The 21,211-nt window shown below is 31.1% G+C and overlaps 2 protein-coding genes across 9 annotated transcripts in view; one reads left to right on the forward strand and one right to left on the reverse strand.

Moving 5' to 3' along the window:
• The window catches only part of LOC105205280 (serine/threonine-protein kinase ATR), a 33,977-nt gene extending 32,993 nt beyond the window's left edge, over nucleotides 1-984 (reverse strand). For 6 of the 7 annotated variants that reach the window (XR_005575039.1, XR_005575038.1, XR_005575040.1 and 3 more), the window contains exon 1: nucleotides 670-983. Coding sequence is in view for 3 of the 7 variants with exons in the window: in XM_039450739.1 (XP_039306673.1) it covers nucleotides 670-710 (41 nt within the window). In the remaining 4 variants the exon portion in view is untranslated. Of the gene's footprint in view, nucleotides 1-669 lie in introns of all 7 variants that reach the window. The other variant, XR_005575041.1, reaches the window with a different exon arrangement.
• Nucleotides 985-2,577: 1,593 nt separating this feature from the next.
• Nucleotides 2,578-21,211, forward strand: part of LOC105205206 (SUN domain-containing ossification factor) — a 55,151-nt gene continuing 36,517 nt past the window's right edge. Inside the window, exons 1-3 of one of the 2 annotated variants that reach the window (XM_011174497.3) lie at nucleotides 2,578-3,135; nucleotides 3,704-3,899; nucleotides 5,932-6,047. In XM_011174497.3, the coding sequence (XP_011172799.2) occupies nucleotides 3,077-3,135; nucleotides 3,704-3,899; nucleotides 5,932-6,047 (371 nt within the window). In that variant the 5' untranslated portion in view covers nucleotides 2,578-3,076. Of the gene's footprint in view, nucleotides 3,136-3,703; nucleotides 3,900-5,931; nucleotides 6,048-17,984; nucleotides 18,736-21,211 lie in introns of those variants that run through there. The other variant, XM_026130601.2, reaches the window with a different exon arrangement.

Genomic DNA, 21,211 nt, shown 5'->3' on the forward strand with positions numbered 1-21,211 from the left:
GTCCATTTCATGATTATACAATCACAAAATTATTCATTCTTTCTCTAGTGAAACTAAAGTGTAAAGCAAGCATAAAGTATGAATTGGAACATCGGAATATAAAGAAATGAATGAAAAGAATGATGAAAGTATAATCAATCTTTTAATATAAAGTAGATTGGAACATTAGAGTATAAGACGTTTATATAAACGCTTCTTTCTATTTTCGTCAGGATTGTTTATTGGTTTATTTTCTTTACATCAATATTATTAGGTTGCAATAAAGCTCTTGTTTTCATTATAAGTATAAAAATGTCTTCAATGTTTTGTACCTACACTTCACTTTAGAAAGTGCTTGTATAGATATTTAATTAAAAACAATTATGTAAATAACTACAATGCTAGTTTCTCAAAAAAAGAGAAATACTCTGGATCATTCATGTTGCATTGAGTGTATAGAGTTAACCTTTAAAATGGACTAGTTGGTTTGTCATATATTCGAGATGCTTTGACTGTTACAATGATCAATTTTAATAAGGATATTAAATCATTACACACAATGTTATTTTTATTATTAAAATACTGTGTTATGTTTTATGTTTCAACCATTTGGTTGATCGTGATGGTTTTTGCTTGTAATTGAATATCAATATTTATAACAAAATATTTATGACAGAAGCTTATACTTACGTGTTATCGTGAGGAGTTGGCGAATCGCCATTCACGTCCATTATTGCGTACAAATTGTAAATATACGGAATGTAAATAAACAAAACGTGTATTCAATCGGGCATTGGATCAAACGATTCCTTTCCTTTTCTCCGCATTTGTTTCCGTTGAAGCGGAAATCCATAAATTTTTCCATAAATTCTTATATCAGCTGTGTAAATTTTTCTTTCAATTAAAAAATATGTTTTTGCACATGCTTGTTATTAAATTGAATACTAAATTTGTGTGGCTAAACCAGCTAAACTTTCCGCGTTTATTCGAAACAATTCAAAATTATCTTAAAGCCATATTCACAGAGCAGTAGTGATTTGTCATTAAGCCCGTACCACTCGTATCAGATAGCGCATTAAAGATTAGAATTAACCAATCAGAATAAAACCGATTAAATTATCTAACATTTCAAAAATTCAATTCTCCAATAAAACATTTATAATTTTTGTTTATGTTCATATACATTGAAATATTTGTAGAGTAAGTTAACACATTTTTTAAATTAAATTAAGTTAAAATAAATAATTTATAAATTAATGTAATTAAGTATTTTTTTTAGTTACAAAAGAAGAGATAAACTGAGCAAGAAATGTAGTTAAAGGTTCAAGGCAAGCAGCAAGCTCGTTGATTGGTTGCTACTCGATACTTGTTGCTTGCTGCGTTTAATCTGAATCAGGCTTTAAAGTATAAATAAAAAACACAGACAACAAAAATAAAAAGTAATAATAGATTTCACAACTTCTAATTGGTTTGTAGATATTTTTCGCGACTTCTGATTGATTAAATTGATTATTTCTGATCAATTTTGCTTAATAACAAATGTGATTGGTTAATTCCAAACAAAAAATTCAGCCGATTTAAGCTTCCGATTCCGAAATTCACAATCAATACCGAAAATCTATAGTTTACGTAACGTTTACTGGAAATTGTAAAACTAAATCGAATACACTATAAATCAGTTAACAATTGCGTTAGGTATAAATTTTGTTAAATAAAAAGTTAATTTTTAAAATAGTTATTTATATTAATTAAAATAATTACATATATAATTACATAAAAAAAATTTTTTTCCGAATAGTTTAGGGTATTAGTTTCAAGTTTTGTAGTTAATAAGAATGTTGGTAAGACCTACTGACACTGCGTAGCGGCGTGATTGGTGCGAAGCCGCGCCTGCGCGCCGCTGCGCCGCTACCACAGCTACGCAGTAGCAGCAGTCGGTTGGTTAGGCAGGACGGCGGAAGGTCGCGACCAGTCGCGACGCATTTCAACTCGTATCCTCGTCGTCCCGTTTGAGTTTTTGATACGAGCAAGTGTTGGCGCGTGTTTCGAGAGTACCGAAAGTAAAGTGTCGGGCGTTCATGTCAATATTCGTCGTATCGGATACGATGCATGGGGCGAAGTCGTGTCGCTTCAATCGTGTTTCGTGTATCTTCTCCGTGTATCTTGCCTCGTATCCCGAGTTTCAGATGCGTGTTCCAAAAGTGTGAATCAAGACGAATTGTCGTGAAGAGAATCTTGGAACCTCGCTCAGACGGCAATAGTTGGTTTTGGTCGGGACGGCGCAAAGTCGTGTCGCGCGTTTAATCGCGTCTTTATACTTATAATTAGTACTTTATCAGCTTTGTAAACAAATATATTTAAGTGCTTTTCTTGAGGTGACGAGAATAAATTCGTTTAGTTTTAGGCGCGATCCATTACGCTTGCAACTATTACAAGCATTATTTGTCCTCGTTTGACAAATATCAAGGAAAATGATACCATGAGCATTGCGCGCGGTTAAGTGGAACGCGCCCTTCGTACTGGCGGAAGTGCAGGAGGGGGCAGATAAAGCGTGTAGCTTGTGCACTTCGCGGCGACTCGCGAGGGCGCAGACGCGATCAGCTGTTCTCGTCTAGTCACGACACTTTTCGCGCGGGCGTGTGTCAGCGTGCGTGCGTGTGTCGTTTTGTAATGTTTTCTGGCGCGGTGATTCAATTATCACACGCGCGCCGATAATGATTCGCGACGATTCGCGTGCCGTGCTCCAGACTCGCTAAAATTTTGTTCGTGCGCCCCGTCCTTGCCCGCTGTCGTGCAATTCCTCCCAGACGAACGATTTCGCGATTTCGCTCGTTGGCGCCGGAAGCTTTTCGATAACACCACGTCAGATTTTCGCGGTGACGGCGTGGTGGTGGTGGTGCGTGGTGCGTATGCGTGGTAGTGGTAGTCGTGATCGCGGTGATGGTGGTACTGCCGTCGTCGTCGACGTCGCTCGTCGTCGATCGCAATACTGTGCTCCGTGCCCGCGCATTTAGGACGACGACGACAACGTGTGCGCCGATAAAAAGCCGCTCCTAATGCGGCGGACGACAAGGCCGGCGCCCCGTAAAAGGAGAGGATGAGGCCCCGCATACTGTGCGTGTACTGGGCGCTGCTCCTGACATCGACGGTGTCCAGGTGAGATATCGCGCCGCTGATCCGTTCGAAACGTGCGACGAATCGATCGAACGACCAAGCGATTTCGTACGGAACGCGAAAGTGAATTCTTGCGCAAGTAACAATTCTCGTTCTCTCTTTCGCATCGCCGGGTAGAGCGAAATAGTTTTTTTACGAACCGCTGGAGTACCCGTGGAGTAATCGCGCGGATTGTTCATCTTGCAATATTTTGGAGTAAGAAATTAGTACAGCTTATGTGGAATGTATTTATATTTTTGATAGTTATGCCGACAGCGGAATCAGCATAAATCTTAGCCTGTCAATTGGAATGTTTGCAAGTAAATATTAAAACGTCAACTTGATGATGTTGAATCAAGTTTCTGTTACAATTGAGAGAACATTAAGTTTTAGTAGACAGTAATGTGTTTTAGAAAAGTTTGTAAAACTTGATGAAATTGTTTGATTGTCAGTGAGAATTTGTAACTGATCTTATTAAGCTTTTGTAAGAGATGATGGTTTACTTTTGCATTGTGCAATATTAATACGATGTTACTTGATACTGGGTAATAAGGTGACTTTTTTGTTGCAGTGGTCTTCTGTTCCTGATAGTAGCCTCAGAAAGTGCACAAACCAAAGATTCTTTTTTCCATCCCGAGAAAAATGAGACCTACGAAACTTACAGTAATGTCACGCTCAATTACAAGGACCATGAAAGTTTTGAGTCTTCTGTGCTGGATACTGAAACTGGAACACTGAAGACTAATCAGGATAATTTATACGGTCAGGTAAGATCATCAATTATACAAAATTTCTGATAATGTAAGAACAGGATTTAATATTTTTGTAATATAATCTAAAAACAGCATGTGAGAAATTGGACCCTAAAACTAGTACCCTAGGCAGTAATAGCAAAATTCAGATGGCTTTATGGGGAAAAGGAGTAAACTATAAAAATAAATTGATTAATTAAGTTATAAAAATATTTTTATGTATTAAATAAAGATTATAAATTAAAAGGCTAAAATGAGACTCTTTTACTTTATATATCTTTCTGGTACTTTATAAGTGTACACGTGGATCTGGTGCCAATTTTTCCTACTTTAAGATATTAGAGAAAATGTAACAAAGTTTATAAAACTTCTGTCAACATTGTAGTTGAAGATTTTGTAATTATTGTTTGTTTTTACGGAGAGGTGTACTGATTTACACTGTACAGTGATTTTATCCAAACTGCACTAGAGGAAAATATGAAAGAGAAAAAAGTAAACAAAAGTTTTAAAAAGCTATAAATGTATATAATGATCTAATATCAATAATATACTCACTATTGTTTTAAACTATGCAATTTGCAAGAGAAAATCATGTAAATATTATTTTTGTTTTTCAAAAATTCATTTTTAGTAGATTTTATATAGATAAAAGCATCAATTAGTATATAAACTGAGTATTTATTTCTTTAATTATCTAAGCAGATTACGTTTATTAGTATTAATATAGTGTAATGTTTTCGAGTAATAAGGAGGTGCCATTTTAAAAGATGTGTTAGTATTGCCGATTTTCCTTCATGTATATTTTTATATAATAATATAATAATATATTATAATATATGTATGTGTACTAATGGTACACATACATATATACTAGTAATAATTATTAGTATACAGTTACAGAGAAAATTTTCTTTTTAGAATTTCCTTCAAAATCATGTGGGATAATGTAAATTTTTAAGAATTTTATTATAATTTTTATAAAATTTAGTAAAATTTAATTAAACTATTTTATTAAGTAAAAAACTAAGATCAAAACGAGCGCTTTAAAATAAGATTTGAAATTCAAATTGTACATTTTATTCCTAATAAAGGAATAATGAACAGTATAATTTTTCAGCTTTATGTAGACTTTTTCAAACATATTAAATACATCCACAATAATATATAATTACAAAATTATGATATAATAACTTACATGATTAGAATTTTTGGATAAGGACATATAACAGTTCCACAATAAAATAAAAAATTAATGATAAATTACGAACTAATGTTAGAGGCTATAATATCACTGTTAAATATGTATGATAGAAATATCATAATCCTTCTATTTCTGTCAATTTTTGATAACAATTAAGAAGATGTCAAAGTTTAATAAAATTTATTTCTCGCTTAGAAGTGAGAACTTGTTATGCCCATGTCGTGTGTTATGTTCAAAAAGGAAAGTCAAATTTCTTTAAAAAATAAATCTTTGGTCCAGATTCCAAATGTCCGGTATTGAAACCTGCGAAGTTGAATAAATCGAAGAATAATCTATATATCAGAAGGAAAAGAATTATACTGAGAAAACAACATAAGTAATGGGTGTAATATTTACATAAAAATTGAATAAAATTGTGAAAAAAGCATATACTTCCGACTTTGATAATTATTCGATTAAATTTGATGTGTTTATCTAACAATTTCCTTTAGTCTCTTATCTGCATGATGAGTGTTATACTGACGACAATGATTCTCAGTTATAATGCGAAGGTTATTTTGGCTAATGAGTTAGTCAAAATAATAAGCCAATAAATATTTATTGAGAATAAAGTAACGGATTTGATAGATCCTCTAAGATATTAAAGTAAGCAAATTTTATATTATAGTTTTAAAAAATTTTTTTAACAGTATAATAAAATTATGCGAAGATTATTTTCTCTTCTGACTACCTTGATTTTGAAAGATAAATTCTAAGAGAAAATTTTCTCCCTGTGATAATTGATTAAAATTTTTCTACATTTTTTATTCGCGTTTATTTCATGTATTTTTTTACATTATATTACAGCAAGAAGCTACAGTGTCAGCTAGTTTCGAGACAATCACTAACGATGATGCAGGAGAGAAAAAGAATATGGATATTTTTGCCGAGAGTCTTACGCAACAGCCTAATCTTTCTCAAGGGTGAGTTTGTGTACATTGTTATTACTTTATTACTCTGAGCGCGTTCCATTTAACATTTGCGACGCTCTTGGGAGCGTCTTATTTCTTGTTGTTTATCGAATATTAAACAATGACAAATAATGCTCGCAAACGTTGCGAGTATTGAGTAGAACGCATCTTTGGTAAACAAGCTCTTTCAAATAGCAGATATATAGGAATATATACAGACTAGTACTCTGTGTATTTGAAAATCAAACATTCTTATCTGGATAATCGATATAAACTGTTAATGGATGTAGTAATTTATATTGCGTATCTATTATTTTATTACGTTACATACGTGTAAAACACTTCTTTTTTTGTTGTTCTCTAAAATATTTGTGTTTAGCGATAGATTTTTTATAGGGGTGTGCGGGTATCCGAAATTACGGGTACCCGACCTTCGGGTCGGGTCGGGATTTTTTTTTGGGATTGGGTCGGGACCCGAAAAATTTTGGGTACCTGACCCGAACCCGAAATCTCGGGTACCCGCACATCTCTAATTTTTTTATTGTTCTTTTAGATTTATTATCATGAATAAATTTAGTATAATTTCAATATTTTTTTAAAATACTAAGGTAATTAGGATATCACAGTAGAGGTTATTTCTGTGCAATTATTAATATTTTGCGATGAGAAGTTTAAATCGTTTGAGGTCACAACTAAAGTTCAGGGACGCTAAAGAAATGCATATGATACGAAAACATCGATGAAACAGGATTATTGTTTTTATCGATATAGATTTCCTTTTCATTAAATCAGATCAAATTTCGTTTTATTTATAAAATATCATTAAATCAGATCAGATTTTGTTTCATTTATAAAATATTATTTTTTAAATATTTTTGCAAAGTTAGTAATATACTTTCATAATCAAAATATTATTGAATATAATAATAAATTTTATATATTATATATTTTTAAGGTAATTAATCTCTTAAAGTTGTAGAAGTATTTTTTTTTGCGAAAATTGAAAAACGCAAAGCGGCTGATGCAATCCAAGCGCGGTAATTTGGTATGCAGAAATAATTCAAAATAATTCAAGAATCTTTTTATGTGTAATATGATACATTTATTTCTTTGCGATTATTAATTATAAATTTGCGATAGATATTTAATTATATTTGAGGCCATAAAGATCAGGGACGATATAAAAAATGTATATGTATGAAAACCAGTGGTTAGCTGAAACACGATATTATATTATTATTGACATCAATTTTTCATCATCAAAGTCAGGTTTTTTTCATATATTTATAAAATATTTTTTGAATATTTTTGTAAAATTAGTAATAAAATGCTTGCATAAGAATGAAAATACTATTGAATATAATATGTATAACGAATTTTACGTTAGCTGTTCTGTTATTTTATCATTGAAAAATATGATTATCACAAGTGCAAATATATCGCATTTGTGTACTGTTTCCGTTATCTCTTTTTGCAAGCCTTTTTTTATCACATTTTTACATTACTATTTATTTGCAGTCTTTACGTAACGTATATTTGGCGAAATTGCTGCTTTTTGGAATTTTTGTCTATATTGAAATTTTCTAACGATTTTCACAAAATTTTTTTAAAATTTAATGTAAATTTTTGGATATTATAATAAAAAACGGCGCAGGATTATAATAAATATTTTAACTTTAAATGAATTTTCCAGGAATATTTTTGTGTCAGAAAAATTAAATTTTAGTAAATTTTTATACTACCAGAAGTTTTCTTCTCTTTTTTGTAGTGAATATTTGTAAGTCAAATATACTATTTAATATTTATTCTAGCATTAAAAAGGCTAAGACTTGACCTGTATTTTCTGATTGTTAGTGGATGAATGTATTCTTTTATATTTTTTAATTTTATTCTCAGTGTGGTCAAATAACTTTTTTTAAAAATATTTTATCCTACACAGAAAATAAATACTGAAGAAAAGTGTTGAGTAATAATAATTTAATTTTGGTGAAATAATTTCAATTAAATGTTTGATTAGTATAATAAAATATTTAGTAATAATTAGTAATTATGTTAATAGTAACTAAATATAATAATAGTAATCAATTGGTTATTAAATAGTATTAAATATTTAGTTACATTAACTAAATATTTAATTGAAACTATTTCAGCAAGACTTAGTAACTATTATCTAGGTTTGCTTATTATTACTAGACTCTTTTTTTCAGTGCAATTTTGTTGAAGTATCTAAAGATTTAGCTGGAATAGATCTGAAAATAATTTCATTCGACTATCGAAACAATTATGAAACGTTTCTTTAAGCATATTGAACAATGCTTTAAAAAATTTTAATACTTTAGTAACTAGTTTGAACATCCTACATAATTATTTTGATGGTAATAAAATTTTTTTTATACCTGTATTTAGCTAAATTTAGATATTTTATTAAGTCTGGTTTTTTATATTTCACATTTTTTTTATACGTTGAAAAATTACTTTCTAAAGCGTGAATAAAATGATCAGTATTTATATTTAAATCTACATAAAAAATTTTGAATATTAAAAAAACCTGTTTACCTCTTTTTCTCGTGTTGTCCGCGCTGGATTCTATGAAATTATGCATGCATGTCATAAACGCAATATTATATGCATATTCCGTGCAAATCTACGTACTAGCAAATTACGATGCATGAAAATGTGATGTGGGAATGCGAGACGACATAACTGCCGAGAATATTTCTCATTCTTTTTCTGCATAAAGTGCAAATAAATTTAATTTTATCAGTATTTATTCGTCATTTTTTTTTTTTTATTGAAATTGCAAGAATATCTTATGTGAATTTATGTTATCGCGAATTTTTCGTCAGCGAATGTTCATATATACCTATGTAATATCGAGAAGACTGATTTATAACCGTCTGACTTGTCGCAGTCGTGGCTTAATTTGTCTACTGCTAAATTTCATGTCTTTCATATCAGGTACATTTTAATTAAACGATCGATTTACCACAATTATTAATTATATCGTACATGTCGACGAAAGAGCGATTTTTCACTCATTAGCCGCGTAGCCAATGTTTCACTATCTTCATTATATTATATTTAGGTATATTTTTGTTGCTTGAGTTGCATTTGTTTGACTTTATAGTCTTCATATTTACGAAAAAAGATATATCAATTATGTCAGAGTATCGCGAAGAGTCTAAGAATAATTGCCATCGAGGAAAACGATCGTCATATCAAAGATTTAATTTGGAAAATAAAATTAAGAACAAAAATTCAAGTTTTACTAGTTTACAGTTGCTTCGGGTGAGTCACATTTAAACATTTGGTTAATTTAACATAATAGTCTTTTTAGTTTCTTTTCATATATATGGTGAGTATTTCACCTCTTCTGAGATTACTTTACATTTGTAAGATGCCATTTTAGATATGATAATCCGCTAGTGACCCAACTGGTTTTGTCTGAGTGAACGTCGACATGCATTTCGATAATATTGTTACGTTGAAGATGTCTTCAAAGTGAGTCAAAATGTTTGTGGTTTTAATTTGCTCAATCTTATGTTCAATAAATGTTGAAAGAAGTTATAAATCGAACTGTACTTGACCGCATTTGACTCTTATTAGCCTTTAAAATAACGAATACGGCATTACCGGTCGAAAGCAGTTCTTAATGCTTCTTTGAGCACTAAGAACTGCTTTTGACCAGTAATGCTATATTCGTTATTTTAATTTGTTATTACATCTTCCGGTTATATTAGGATTATTTGTATTTTTATTAGCCTTGTTCGAATATTATATTTTTCAAAAACTTACGAATACTTAAGAATACTTTAATTTTTTGCCTTTTCTTCTTTCTGTTATTTCCCATCCCTCTCTACTCTTACTTATCTAGCATTAATCATTCTGACATCACCTAATTTTACTCAGTCCAATTTAACATTACCCAACCTGCCTCAAACTCCGCTTTTAGCATGACCCAAGATCAACGACGTGGACGTGCTGAATATCAGATTCCGCAAGTGCGAAAAGAGAAAAAAAAAATGTTACGTATACTTGAATTTTTGTTCAGAATTCGATGAAGCTTTACTACTTTGAATGTGATTTTTACTTTTCCATCAGATTAACTTGAAATCGAGCTTGAAATTAATCTTATAAATATTTGGTCGCAAAAAGTATTCCGTAAAGTGAAAGTGCTTTATCATGTCACATTTTTGTAAAAATTGGACTTAGGCCGGTATTTGTAGTCAATATTTATTTCAAGATCATCTTAAATCGTGTCTTAAGATGCCAATAAAGTTTTGTGATTTGTTCGTGACTTAAGATGATATTAGAACAGAATATTTGCCTCAGCTTACATTGTCAAGAAGAGACTTGGTTTACGAACGAGAAATCCATTCATCCATCCATACTTTTTTTCATCCTCTGCACATTTGACTTACTCAAAACTACCCAATCTTAATCATCTTTAAAATGGTAGAAAGACTGTTAAATATAAGAATTAATTATAAATACTGGTCTTAAATAACATTTTTTGTTAGCTTAAATAGCTTTTGAATAGCATTTAAATAGTTTAACAATGTGATCGAGTAATTTCACTTGCGAATTTGTTTTCAGCAATAAAGAAATCTAAGATTGCCTGGTCCGGTTTGTGGTTTAAAATCCGTGTCGAATAGTATTATTATGCATGCGTGTGGTGTCTTCACAGGATAAATGAATTTTATCATTATCGTTGCATTGCGTGTGTATGTGTGTAGTGCAGAGTAAGGTTTACAATAGCGGTTTCCGGTAATAACGTTTCACGAATACAAAATTGCCGAAGAGCTATGAATAATGTAAAATGCACTTAATTATAGCGCAAAGCGCTGACTAATTTCCTAGTTGTATTCGCTAAATTTCTATAATTTTGAATCATGCATAGTGCTATGACAAAAATTAATCAGTTACAACTAATAATAACAATTTTACAATCAGAATAAATAATTGTATTAATCTTCTCTCGTATTTTTTTATTATAAATTTTTATTATTTTTTTTATTCATATTTTTGTAATTAGTTATTAAAGTTTTTCACACAATTTATTTCGATATTTAATATTTACTGAATTTGCGAGTTAAATTTCATTGAAAGTTTGATTGAGTGTTTGGCCGTTTTAACTCGCATTGTGAAATAAATTATCGCAATGTTAAACTTTAAATGTTTTCATCGAGAATTGCGTTCTGAAAATCTATACAGTCATGTGTACGTGTATTTTTCTTTACGAACGACTAAAATTATTTTTGTTTTTCTTCTTTGATGAAATCAATACCTGCAATTTGTTATTTGTCATTAAATAAATGTTATTTGCTTGTAATTAAAATAATTAACAGAAACAAGTATGTAGCTACTGTAACGTAATTGTTACGTAACTAATTGTTACGTAATATTATATCGACATATTTGTCATGTAATTTCGTCATTTTTCAGAAACATCTGTTTTTTTAGTTTTTATTGATTTTTTTTGTTATAAAAAATATAATTTTTGTACGAAAGATATGTCATGGTATTAATTTTATTTTTCAGAACTATTTCTTTAACAAATATTTTTTATTTTAATTAAAACATCAGATTATTAATAATTCTATAATTATAAGCAGTTGAAAACAGTAATAATTTTTCTGTAAATAAAATTTCAGAAAAGTCCATAATGCAAAGACCTTATTAAAAACGGTTTAATTACATGTATATTTGATATCTTTATAATTTGTCATGGAAGGTAAAATTAATATTGGACATTACTCTTTCTTTAGGACATTTCAGAATAGACACAGAATAAATACAGAATAGATACAGAATCTATGAAAGAAATATTAATAGATTTTAGTTTATAGATCATTCATACTCCTACAAGTTACACGTTAACATTCTTGCTAATTAAACATTTATCCTATAAGCCGTGTACTGCGACATTGAATCGCATAGGCGTTTCTCGCCGAGTTCTCTTATTGGTAACTGATTAAACTTAGCAGGGACATTAATCTCTATCGCTGTGCTTAGGTGCCTGTGTACGTGCGTGTGTGTGCCGTATCCTCGGCTTATTAATATCCAGGTAGATCCTAACGCTCTGTCTCTGTACGTGCTCCTTTCGCTCCTTATAGATTCCAATGTTAAGCCGCCCAGGATAAAGTCTCGATCGCTTGAATACCTATCGATCGATGTCGTTACATCACTGTATACCTAGTAAGAGGAATTAGGTGCATATTCGGAGCTTATTGTTAAAGCAAATTAATCCCTTTCAGTGGTAGCGAGTATGACGCACGTACGTACGTCTTCCGCTTAAGGATGTATGTATCATATCTCAAACATTATCAAAAACAAAAAAATTTTATACATTATTCTATTTTTATGTTTGATTATCTGTGTAAAGGTTTTAAGAACGTGGCTATTGTAAACGCGGACGCGACAGTCAAACAAAAGCGTTGATGGATGGTATCAGTAACGTTTCTGATAGACTGTCGCGTTCGTATTTGCGATAAGCAATTTGCGTTCTACGTTTATGTAATATGACCTTTAAATTTGGGTATAATTTTTTATTCATTGAAAAATTATTTAATTTTTTTGTTCACTCTTAAAGAGAGAGAGAGAGAGTCTTTATGAAAAATTGCATTTTGTATTAATTTGCAAAGAAGAATGTTACGCTTGTTTTCGAAGAAAGTAATACATCACATTTCTTATAGTTTTTGGGACGAGTAATCCAATGATGTTCCGTAATTAAAATTACGGAAACACATAAAAAATCGAGTTTAATTCGGGAAGTAAGATTCGCGAAAATAATTATTTCAAATAAAGAATTTGTCTTACTTTTCTTACAGTGAGTGTATACTACAATTAATAATTTCGTTGGCCGTGCTTACAGCTTGTCGAATGTCACGTATATAACTTACGAGAGTCTAAGGAATTGCTGCTGCGTGCAGTCTTACAATTAGTGTTCAGTATTTATCTCGAGAACGGGCACTTGAGATATTTTTTACACTTCATTTCGACTTTTGTCGGAAAGATGAAGCTCACGTCACAGTAGTTTTCTTTGTCAATTGGAATTTTATCTCTTGTTTGAAGATTCCGAGATCTACATAATATAAAGTGTTTATGACCTATACATTCGACTAAAACTTGTTAGAGTGCAGAAAACACTCCAGATAAAACTAATAATATTTACTTATAATATTTATTATTAGTGTAAGTTAAAAAATATTTTAGAAGTTTAAAATTTTTATATTCTACTTTATATTTACATACTTGATTTACATACTTTATATTCATATAATTACAATTCATATAATAACATTATAATAAAATTTATATAACATTTAATTTTTACGTAATAGTAGACACATAATGTTTGATAAATCTATTTTTATTTTTATTTAAAAATATTTTATGTTATTTATATAATAAATGAATATATTAATTTTGTACACGTGTGCGATTAAGGACAATATAATTATGCAATAATGTATATTTTAATTTCTTCATTATCGTATTGTTTAGCTTAGAATGACGTCAAGCAAGTTGACGTAAACGAAGACGAAAATGAATAATTAATGAAGCGTCTGCCATTAATGCGATTAACAAATGCTTGGATAGATTAACGGGAAGTCGAATAATAGTTTATGCATTTCGTTCGCATTGTGTCCCTTTCTTCTCTGCCATCATGCTCGATGTACTTTAATAATTTATAAGATCTATATACTGACAAGGGAACGATCGGAACTGTCCCTCACCGATTTTGATGAGCTTTGGGTATGTTGTCAGAACATTAAAAAAATATTAGACTCATATTTTTTTAGTAAGAAAGCCTTCTTCGGTCGCAGCTAGATCTTAGTGCTTATATTTATTCGTGTGATTTTATATACTTTTCCGAATTCAACCAGAATGTGCGCCGAATTAATTTCGATTGTAACACAGCATGTCGAATAAGAATTAGTAATATCACTATTTATAGTAAATTAATTAATTAAATATAATAATTGATGCTGATTTGCATCTATATACCCATTTCCCCCTGAAAAAAACTGTAAGAAATTTATTGCGAAAAATAATACCCCAGAGTTCGAACCTGGCACCTCCGGAATTCACAAATGTGTTATCGTATTTTAGATAAACGTTCTCTGTACGCAATTTCGAGATCTTAAGAGATCCAAATGTTTCCAGAATTGTTTTCTAGTTTTATTAAAAGGAATCAGATTTACCTAGCTTTTCTTGTCTACTTCGCGTCCGCACAGAGAAATAGTTATACTTTTTCATCCGTAAACAGCATCGTAATTTGCAAGTCGTTTTAAGATTAATAGAATTTATTTGCTTTCAAGCCTGGGTATATGTAGTTTGGTTAGCGCGTTTGCGAAATCTATTCGACATTTTTCTTCAATCTGAACATGTTGTAAATATCAATATATATTGTGCGTTATTTTAAATAATCAAACCAGCGCGTTCCAGCTTTGACGTAAACAAGTTCGCTTGCAAACAATTTGAGATCTGTTTTCCTTACTATAATATCGAGAGAACTGTCTACAGCAATGCACTCCGCATCTAAAAGCAAATAATATGAAGGAATAATTTTGTATTGATCGGTATGATTTCACTATATGGCCAGCGTTTCGTGATATTATTTATAAGAATGATCACTTTTAGAAACGTTACAGAATCTAAAGACATCTATCAGTCTTGAAGTAACCTGTATATATTTATGCTTTGTATTTAATGAACAAACACATATTTGCGAAGTTATTTGGATTATAACTATGGCCTTAATTATAATTAATAAGTAGTAGCAATTGAATATTATATGAATAATTTAATCTTTTTAATTTAAATTTTAATACAATTTTTTTTAACTTATTATTAGAATTTTAATTTATACTTTATGTACATTTTTGTATAAAAATAAAAATGTATGCATAAAGTATAAATTAAAATTCTAATAAATTAAAGAAACATGTATAGAAATGTAAACTACAATTATTAAAAAATGAGATAAATGAATGATTCAAGTCAATTTTTTAACTATTAATTACTCAGCCACACACAAAAAAGTGTCATGTCCGAGAGATTAGACCCATGTATCGCTATGTATTTTGAGGCTCTGAAACCGAATATAACCACAGAATGGCGCTATCAGATCAGAATTTTGTTTTTACCTTCAAAAAATTGCCAAACATTCCTTAAAATTACACTATTCAGCCCGGTAAAAAAAATTCTGATCTGATGATCCAATTCTGTGGTTATATTCGGTTTCAGAGCCTCAAAATACATAGAGATACATGGGTCTAAACTCTCGAACATGACACTTTTTTTTATGTGGGAGGGTTGTTTATATAATTATTTATTTATTTTATATAATTATAATTACTAATAATCAATTATATTGCCACTAATTATTATTGTACTAGTAATAATTACAATATTTTTAATGTTTTATATCGCGTTTTCTTAATATAATTATAAGTCTGTCTGAGTAGTTGCGGATCATTCTGCGCACATCTTTCTTCTTTGTACGGCAGCACAGATCAGGGACATGTCCATTTTACGTATCAGATATTGAGACGAAAAACGAGTCTCCGGAAAGCGTTTATTTCGTTTTCTATCGCGAAAACCTATCAATACGCGGGAGGAAAGTGGATGATGTTGCCACGGGGGTGCTACTGGCGAGTATCCAACTCGGTCGTGTAACCGATCCCGATCAAACGGAATTTTACCATGCAAAACCCTCGTTTTTTTGCACACGTTCGAGAAGAGCTCGCGTGTCACCGGAGGCCACGGAAGTGCCATTCGTCGGAAGCGACTTGCACCGTGGGGTCGAGGATCGTCCCGTGTATGTACGCTTTCGTAGCATGCTGCAGTTGCAGCCATGCAGCTGCGTCCTCCTTTTCGAGATGCCTACAGCGGGATCACGTTTGTATCCCTCCTCCCCGAATTACGTCTTGGCGTCGATAAAAACGCGGATCAAGCCGCATCATTCGCGATGCCAACATTTTCCATACGGAATATGTTGCAGAACGTCTGACCTCGTTTCTCATGTCAGATTCTTTGATGAATTTAGAGTCGTTCTTTTCTCGGGGAAAATTCTGACGAGTTACCACTCTCGCGGCTTTTTTATTTTGCAAAATTCAACATTATTTTGTGTTTTATTTCTGCAGTTTTTGATAATGAAACATTTTACAAAAATTTCATTTCATTTAATCTGTTTAAATGTTTTCGTTTTATCGTTGATTCCTAAATAAAAGCTCACGTGTCTTCTCGATAAACCGCGTGTTAATTCTTGCAGTATTGATTACGTTTTTTTTTCGCGATGCTCAAACATCTATTTCTAACACGGAGAGATTTGATCTCGGTGGAAAAAAGTGTTCTATACAGAGAAGACTAAGTCGACAGCTTAGTTATATATTTGGACGCGCTGCCATACGTGCACTCATAGGCTATTGGAGTAACGCTTTTCATTACCGTGTCGCGAAACGTGATGTTTTTTTTCTGTGACGTAGAGCAGCATTTCCGTGACGACGAGAGACGCAGACTTGAAAAATTATTATTGAAAGTATAGGAGAAGGTTTTCCGTCTACTTTTCGTGTTCGATGAAGTATAAGTTGAATCAATAAATCACCGCACTTTCTAGCTTCAACAAATCGGCGAATGGTCTTTAATTCCACATATGGAGCATTGGGATTTATTTCACATCGCTTTATGCGTGACATTTTCTTTACCCGGATAGATTTTGTTCGTACCTTGATCGTGCACATGCATCTTTGAGTTAGACATCTTGAGAATTGTTTTTAAATGACTTATATACATGACAAGAAATTTTGTGTTAAATTTAACACGTTTTACATGTCCCAAACGATTCACCTAATTTTTTGCACTAATTTAGTACAAAATATATTAGAAAGTAACAAATATTAGAGGAAAGTCACTAATACTAACACTTTGTTTTTGTGTAATATTTCTTATTCTTAAACAAAAATTACAAGTATTAATACAATACAATGTTTAGTTTCCGAAAAATAAAGGGATGTCTATGTCGTTTTAGGAGGCTTATGTTAGTATTGGCGACATTCCTCTGTATATTATAAATGATTAAGACAAAATATATAATACTTTGATACAATTTTGGAACAAATTGTGGGAGCATATTTTTTTCACTAAAATTAACATTTATAATATGTTAACACGTACATTCTACTTATCTTAGAAAATTTATGTTTTAAAACTACATTATTTTTGTTATTTACTCATAAATTGTGTTAATTTTAATACTAAAAAGTGTTAAATATTAATTTAACATAAAATATTCAAATAATACAATCACATCATATTAAATTAACATTTGGGTGTGTTAAAAATTCAGCAAAAAAAATTATAAGAAGATTTTTATACAAATACAAAATATTTTTTACTATGTAAGACAGACATAAAAAAAGATTGCATAAATTACTGTAGAATTATATAATATTGTAAGATTATATTAGCTATATTTGATGCCTATAAAAAAAATCAATAAAATAGAATTAATGGAAAAATTCTTAATTCAGTCAGTGAATAATTTATATTCATGTTTGAAAAATTATGTAAATGATTTTCTAATTTCGTTACTTTAATTGCTGTTGTATTCAGTGTATCTTCCCACTATCGTTTCGATATTTATCGAAATATTTATTGCATATAGAGAATTTTTGTGCGTTAGGATGAAAATTTTTAAACGCAAAACGTCAGAGTTTTTTAACTTTTTACATTAAACATTTCTAACATCTCTAAATAAAAACACAAAAGGACCTTCTGAGAAAAGTTTTTGCAAAGAGAAAGCACTTATCACAAGAACTCCGCCATACGTAACGCAATCCGGAAAATGCAGAGCGTTAAAAATTTACAAACAAAATACCTTCTGGGCGAAGCACGCGCCACTCTTGCTCGTCTCACTTTTACACGTGAATACTTTATAGGTCATAAAAAGCATCGCAGAGCAGCCGTGGTTGGCTGCAAATTGTTAGAGTTCTGCGGAGGCAGCAGAGGATGGGCGGTCGGGTTGACACTAAGGAGCGTCAGAGGGGAAGGAAGGAGGTCTTTAGAAGAAAAAGGGCAGATTAGAAAGGACGAGAAAGCATCGACGGAGGGAAAGTCGTGACTCGGACACCGCGACACGAGGGGGAGATGCGAAAGAGAGGAGGGTGCTGGTGGTGGAGAAGTAGGCTGACGGTGTGCGGTCGTGAGGGGGTGGCGGCGTGGAAGGGTCGTGCGCTGCGACGCTGCACGAGAGGGCGGATGTCAGTCCACGTTCGAGCGGTCGCCGGTATGGGCGCGTGAACGGAACAGTCGATCGGACCGCGTTTGCTTCGCTACCCTTCGCGGTTCTCCGCGACGGAAAGTTGATAACTCCACGATGTTTAAGACACGCGATTGAAAGTGACCGAGAGAAAGAGGGAGAAAGAGAGAAAGAGAGAAAAAGTGCGTGCGTACGCGTGAAACGGCGCAGAGTTGACCCAGTGGGATGGTCATCGGTGCGATGCAAGCAGCGTGTCGTTGAAGACGCGGATGTATCGCTCGAAAGAGTTTCCCGGCCGATCAATATTTATTTTGAAAAACGCAACAACAATTTTTCGATATCAGTATATCGGTACATCGAGAAGAAATCAGTACCAGTTCTGTACAATTTTGTAGCAATTTTCTAGCTCGTAGTAGTTTTGTACGTAATTATCAGGTAATTATCACGTCAATACACATCGACAGATTTGCGGTACGCTGTCAGTATTAATCAGGTGCGATAATATGACGAGCATGTTAATGTTTCCAATATGCATCGTTATTTTGCGTATTGATGATGTCTGTCATCATGCACACACTGAGAGAAAAAATATCTTAAAATAAAAAAAATTTACGTAACACAAAAATTATACTCGGTGGATTCTAATAGCTGATTTATTTGCAATCAAGTTAAACATATCTTGATTGAAATATTTATGTAAGTAAACGAAGAAATAAGTTTTAATCAAATATTCTTTGTCCTAGAAAATGTTTACTATTAGATTATTTTTATATTCAAGATAATCAGATTTTTTAATTTAAGAAAACAATTAAGTTCAATAATATTATTAGCTTATTTATAAAATCATTATTTAAATGTAAAAAATGTAAAAATACAAAATTGTATATTTAAGGTAATATGTCTATATATTTACATAAATATAAATATTTTTACTTAAAATAAACAAATGTTTGTATTAAAGTATATGATTTTAAGAGAATGTATTTTTTTTATTCATAAAAATTTTTTTATTTAGTGTACGTTCAGTAATATTATCCATGTCTGAGTTTATTAAATATCGATTGTTTGAAGGTTTTTTTAACGTAAGTTTGCAGTGATTGATGATTAATAGTATATCGTCTATCGTTGATGTGGTTGGGATATGTAAGGAAGTCTAGAAACGTGCATCGCTTACAGATTTGTACCTGGATTCTATCGGGATTTATTCTGGCTGTGTCAAGGAATTACGAAAATCTCTTCACGTGTTCCGCGCGAGTTCGTTCAGCTCAATGCAGCATGTTTACCGCGTGATCGTTAATTTGCTATTTATTGAATTGAAGTTAAGAATCTTCCTAATCCGCGAACCACTTTCAATTTTTTCCACGAAATTTTATTACCACGAAAAACCGGGAAAGCCTGGAAATTTCAGGGAATTTTTTTTACTCTTGAAAATCATGGATTTTTAGGGGGTTTTATCGGTACCCAAGGAAATTTTGGGAATTTTATACTTTTAAATTTAATTTCTATCTATCTAGTTCTGACAAAATTTTTTGATTATATTTTCATGAAAATGTCGACTATCGATTAATAACAAATTATTATGCATTTACGTACATTCTTATACTTGCGAGATTTTATTAAAAAAATAGTGACTAAAAGAATTGACTACATTGTTCTTGTGTGTTTAATCACCTTTTAAATTCTATATTTCCAGAGATTTATATATTGCAGACAGATTGTTATATGACATTTAATTCATATTATTTCTTTTTATAGTTTTTCAAAATTAATATTAAAAAATTAAATAGCTTTTCCTTATGATTTGCATGATGAAGAAACATTAAAAAGCATGTATAATATAATAAATTATTTTGCAAGTGTATAAAAAAGTTTCTAATCTTTTCTGAAATTTTGAATAAAATTATTGGAAAATTCAGAAATTCTCAGGGAATTCTTTTACAAAATTTAATTAAACACTCTGTCTTTTGTTTTATATAACAAGGTGTTTATTAAAATTTTGTAAAAAAATTCCTCAAGCAGAGGAGCATCGTCTAAGTTATTTTTTGTTAAGATCTAATTAATGAAGATTTAAGTATTTATATTTCTTTGTCCGACTATAGCTAGGCTCGTTCTACTAATACTTTTGGCGATGAATGGGAATGATGCTACATTCATCCGTTTTCTTCCCAGGAAATATTGGTTGAATGCAATAATGTTTGTCAGATTTTTATAAATTTTATTTTAATAATTTTCAGTTTGTTACTTTATTATACTATAATATATATATATATATATACACTATAAAAAATTTTTATTGGAGTACGCAAATGATCATATTTATGTAGACATATTCTAAAATGATATGTTATTTCGTTCCATTTAATTCATTGTACTGTATATGAAAGTAAACGATATCTTTCTTGGTTTATTTACTTTTGATTTAATATTTATTTTTATAATTTTATTTCTAATTAGTTGCACTACTGACATATGAAAGAAGCAATTTCACGCTTTTATTGTAGTGAGTGTAAAATTGAATTTTATTATTATTTATTTATTACAATTTTACGAAGAAAATTAATTATTCTTTCGGTATTTTTCATGAATTATGATTTGCGAGTTTGGTTCTTTAAAACTCTAAGCGCGAAATTAGCGTTCCACGTTGAAAGGCGGAAAAATGTGAGGTATTTTTTTTAAATCCTCCGGCGCCGGAGAAAATGAGACCACGGTAAATTTATTGTGACACCTTTTTAAGGTTTCTGGTGATCAAAGAAAACGCTCTTGTACTGCTCGTTGGTGAAAGAGGAATCTTGTTAGCGTGATGTTATTTCCATGTTATATCCTTCGCTTTTTGTCAAAAATGTAAAAGAAGCATTATGTATAACAAATGAAGAAATGCAGCTTGATCAAAAGTATTAGGCACCTACATTTT

The sequence above is a fragment of the Solenopsis invicta genome, chromosome 6, assembly GCF_016802725.1.
Source record: "Solenopsis invicta isolate M01_SB chromosome 6, UNIL_Sinv_3.0, whole genome shotgun sequence".
Classification (NCBI taxonomy): Eukaryota; Metazoa; Arthropoda; class Insecta; order Hymenoptera; family Formicidae; genus Solenopsis; species Solenopsis invicta.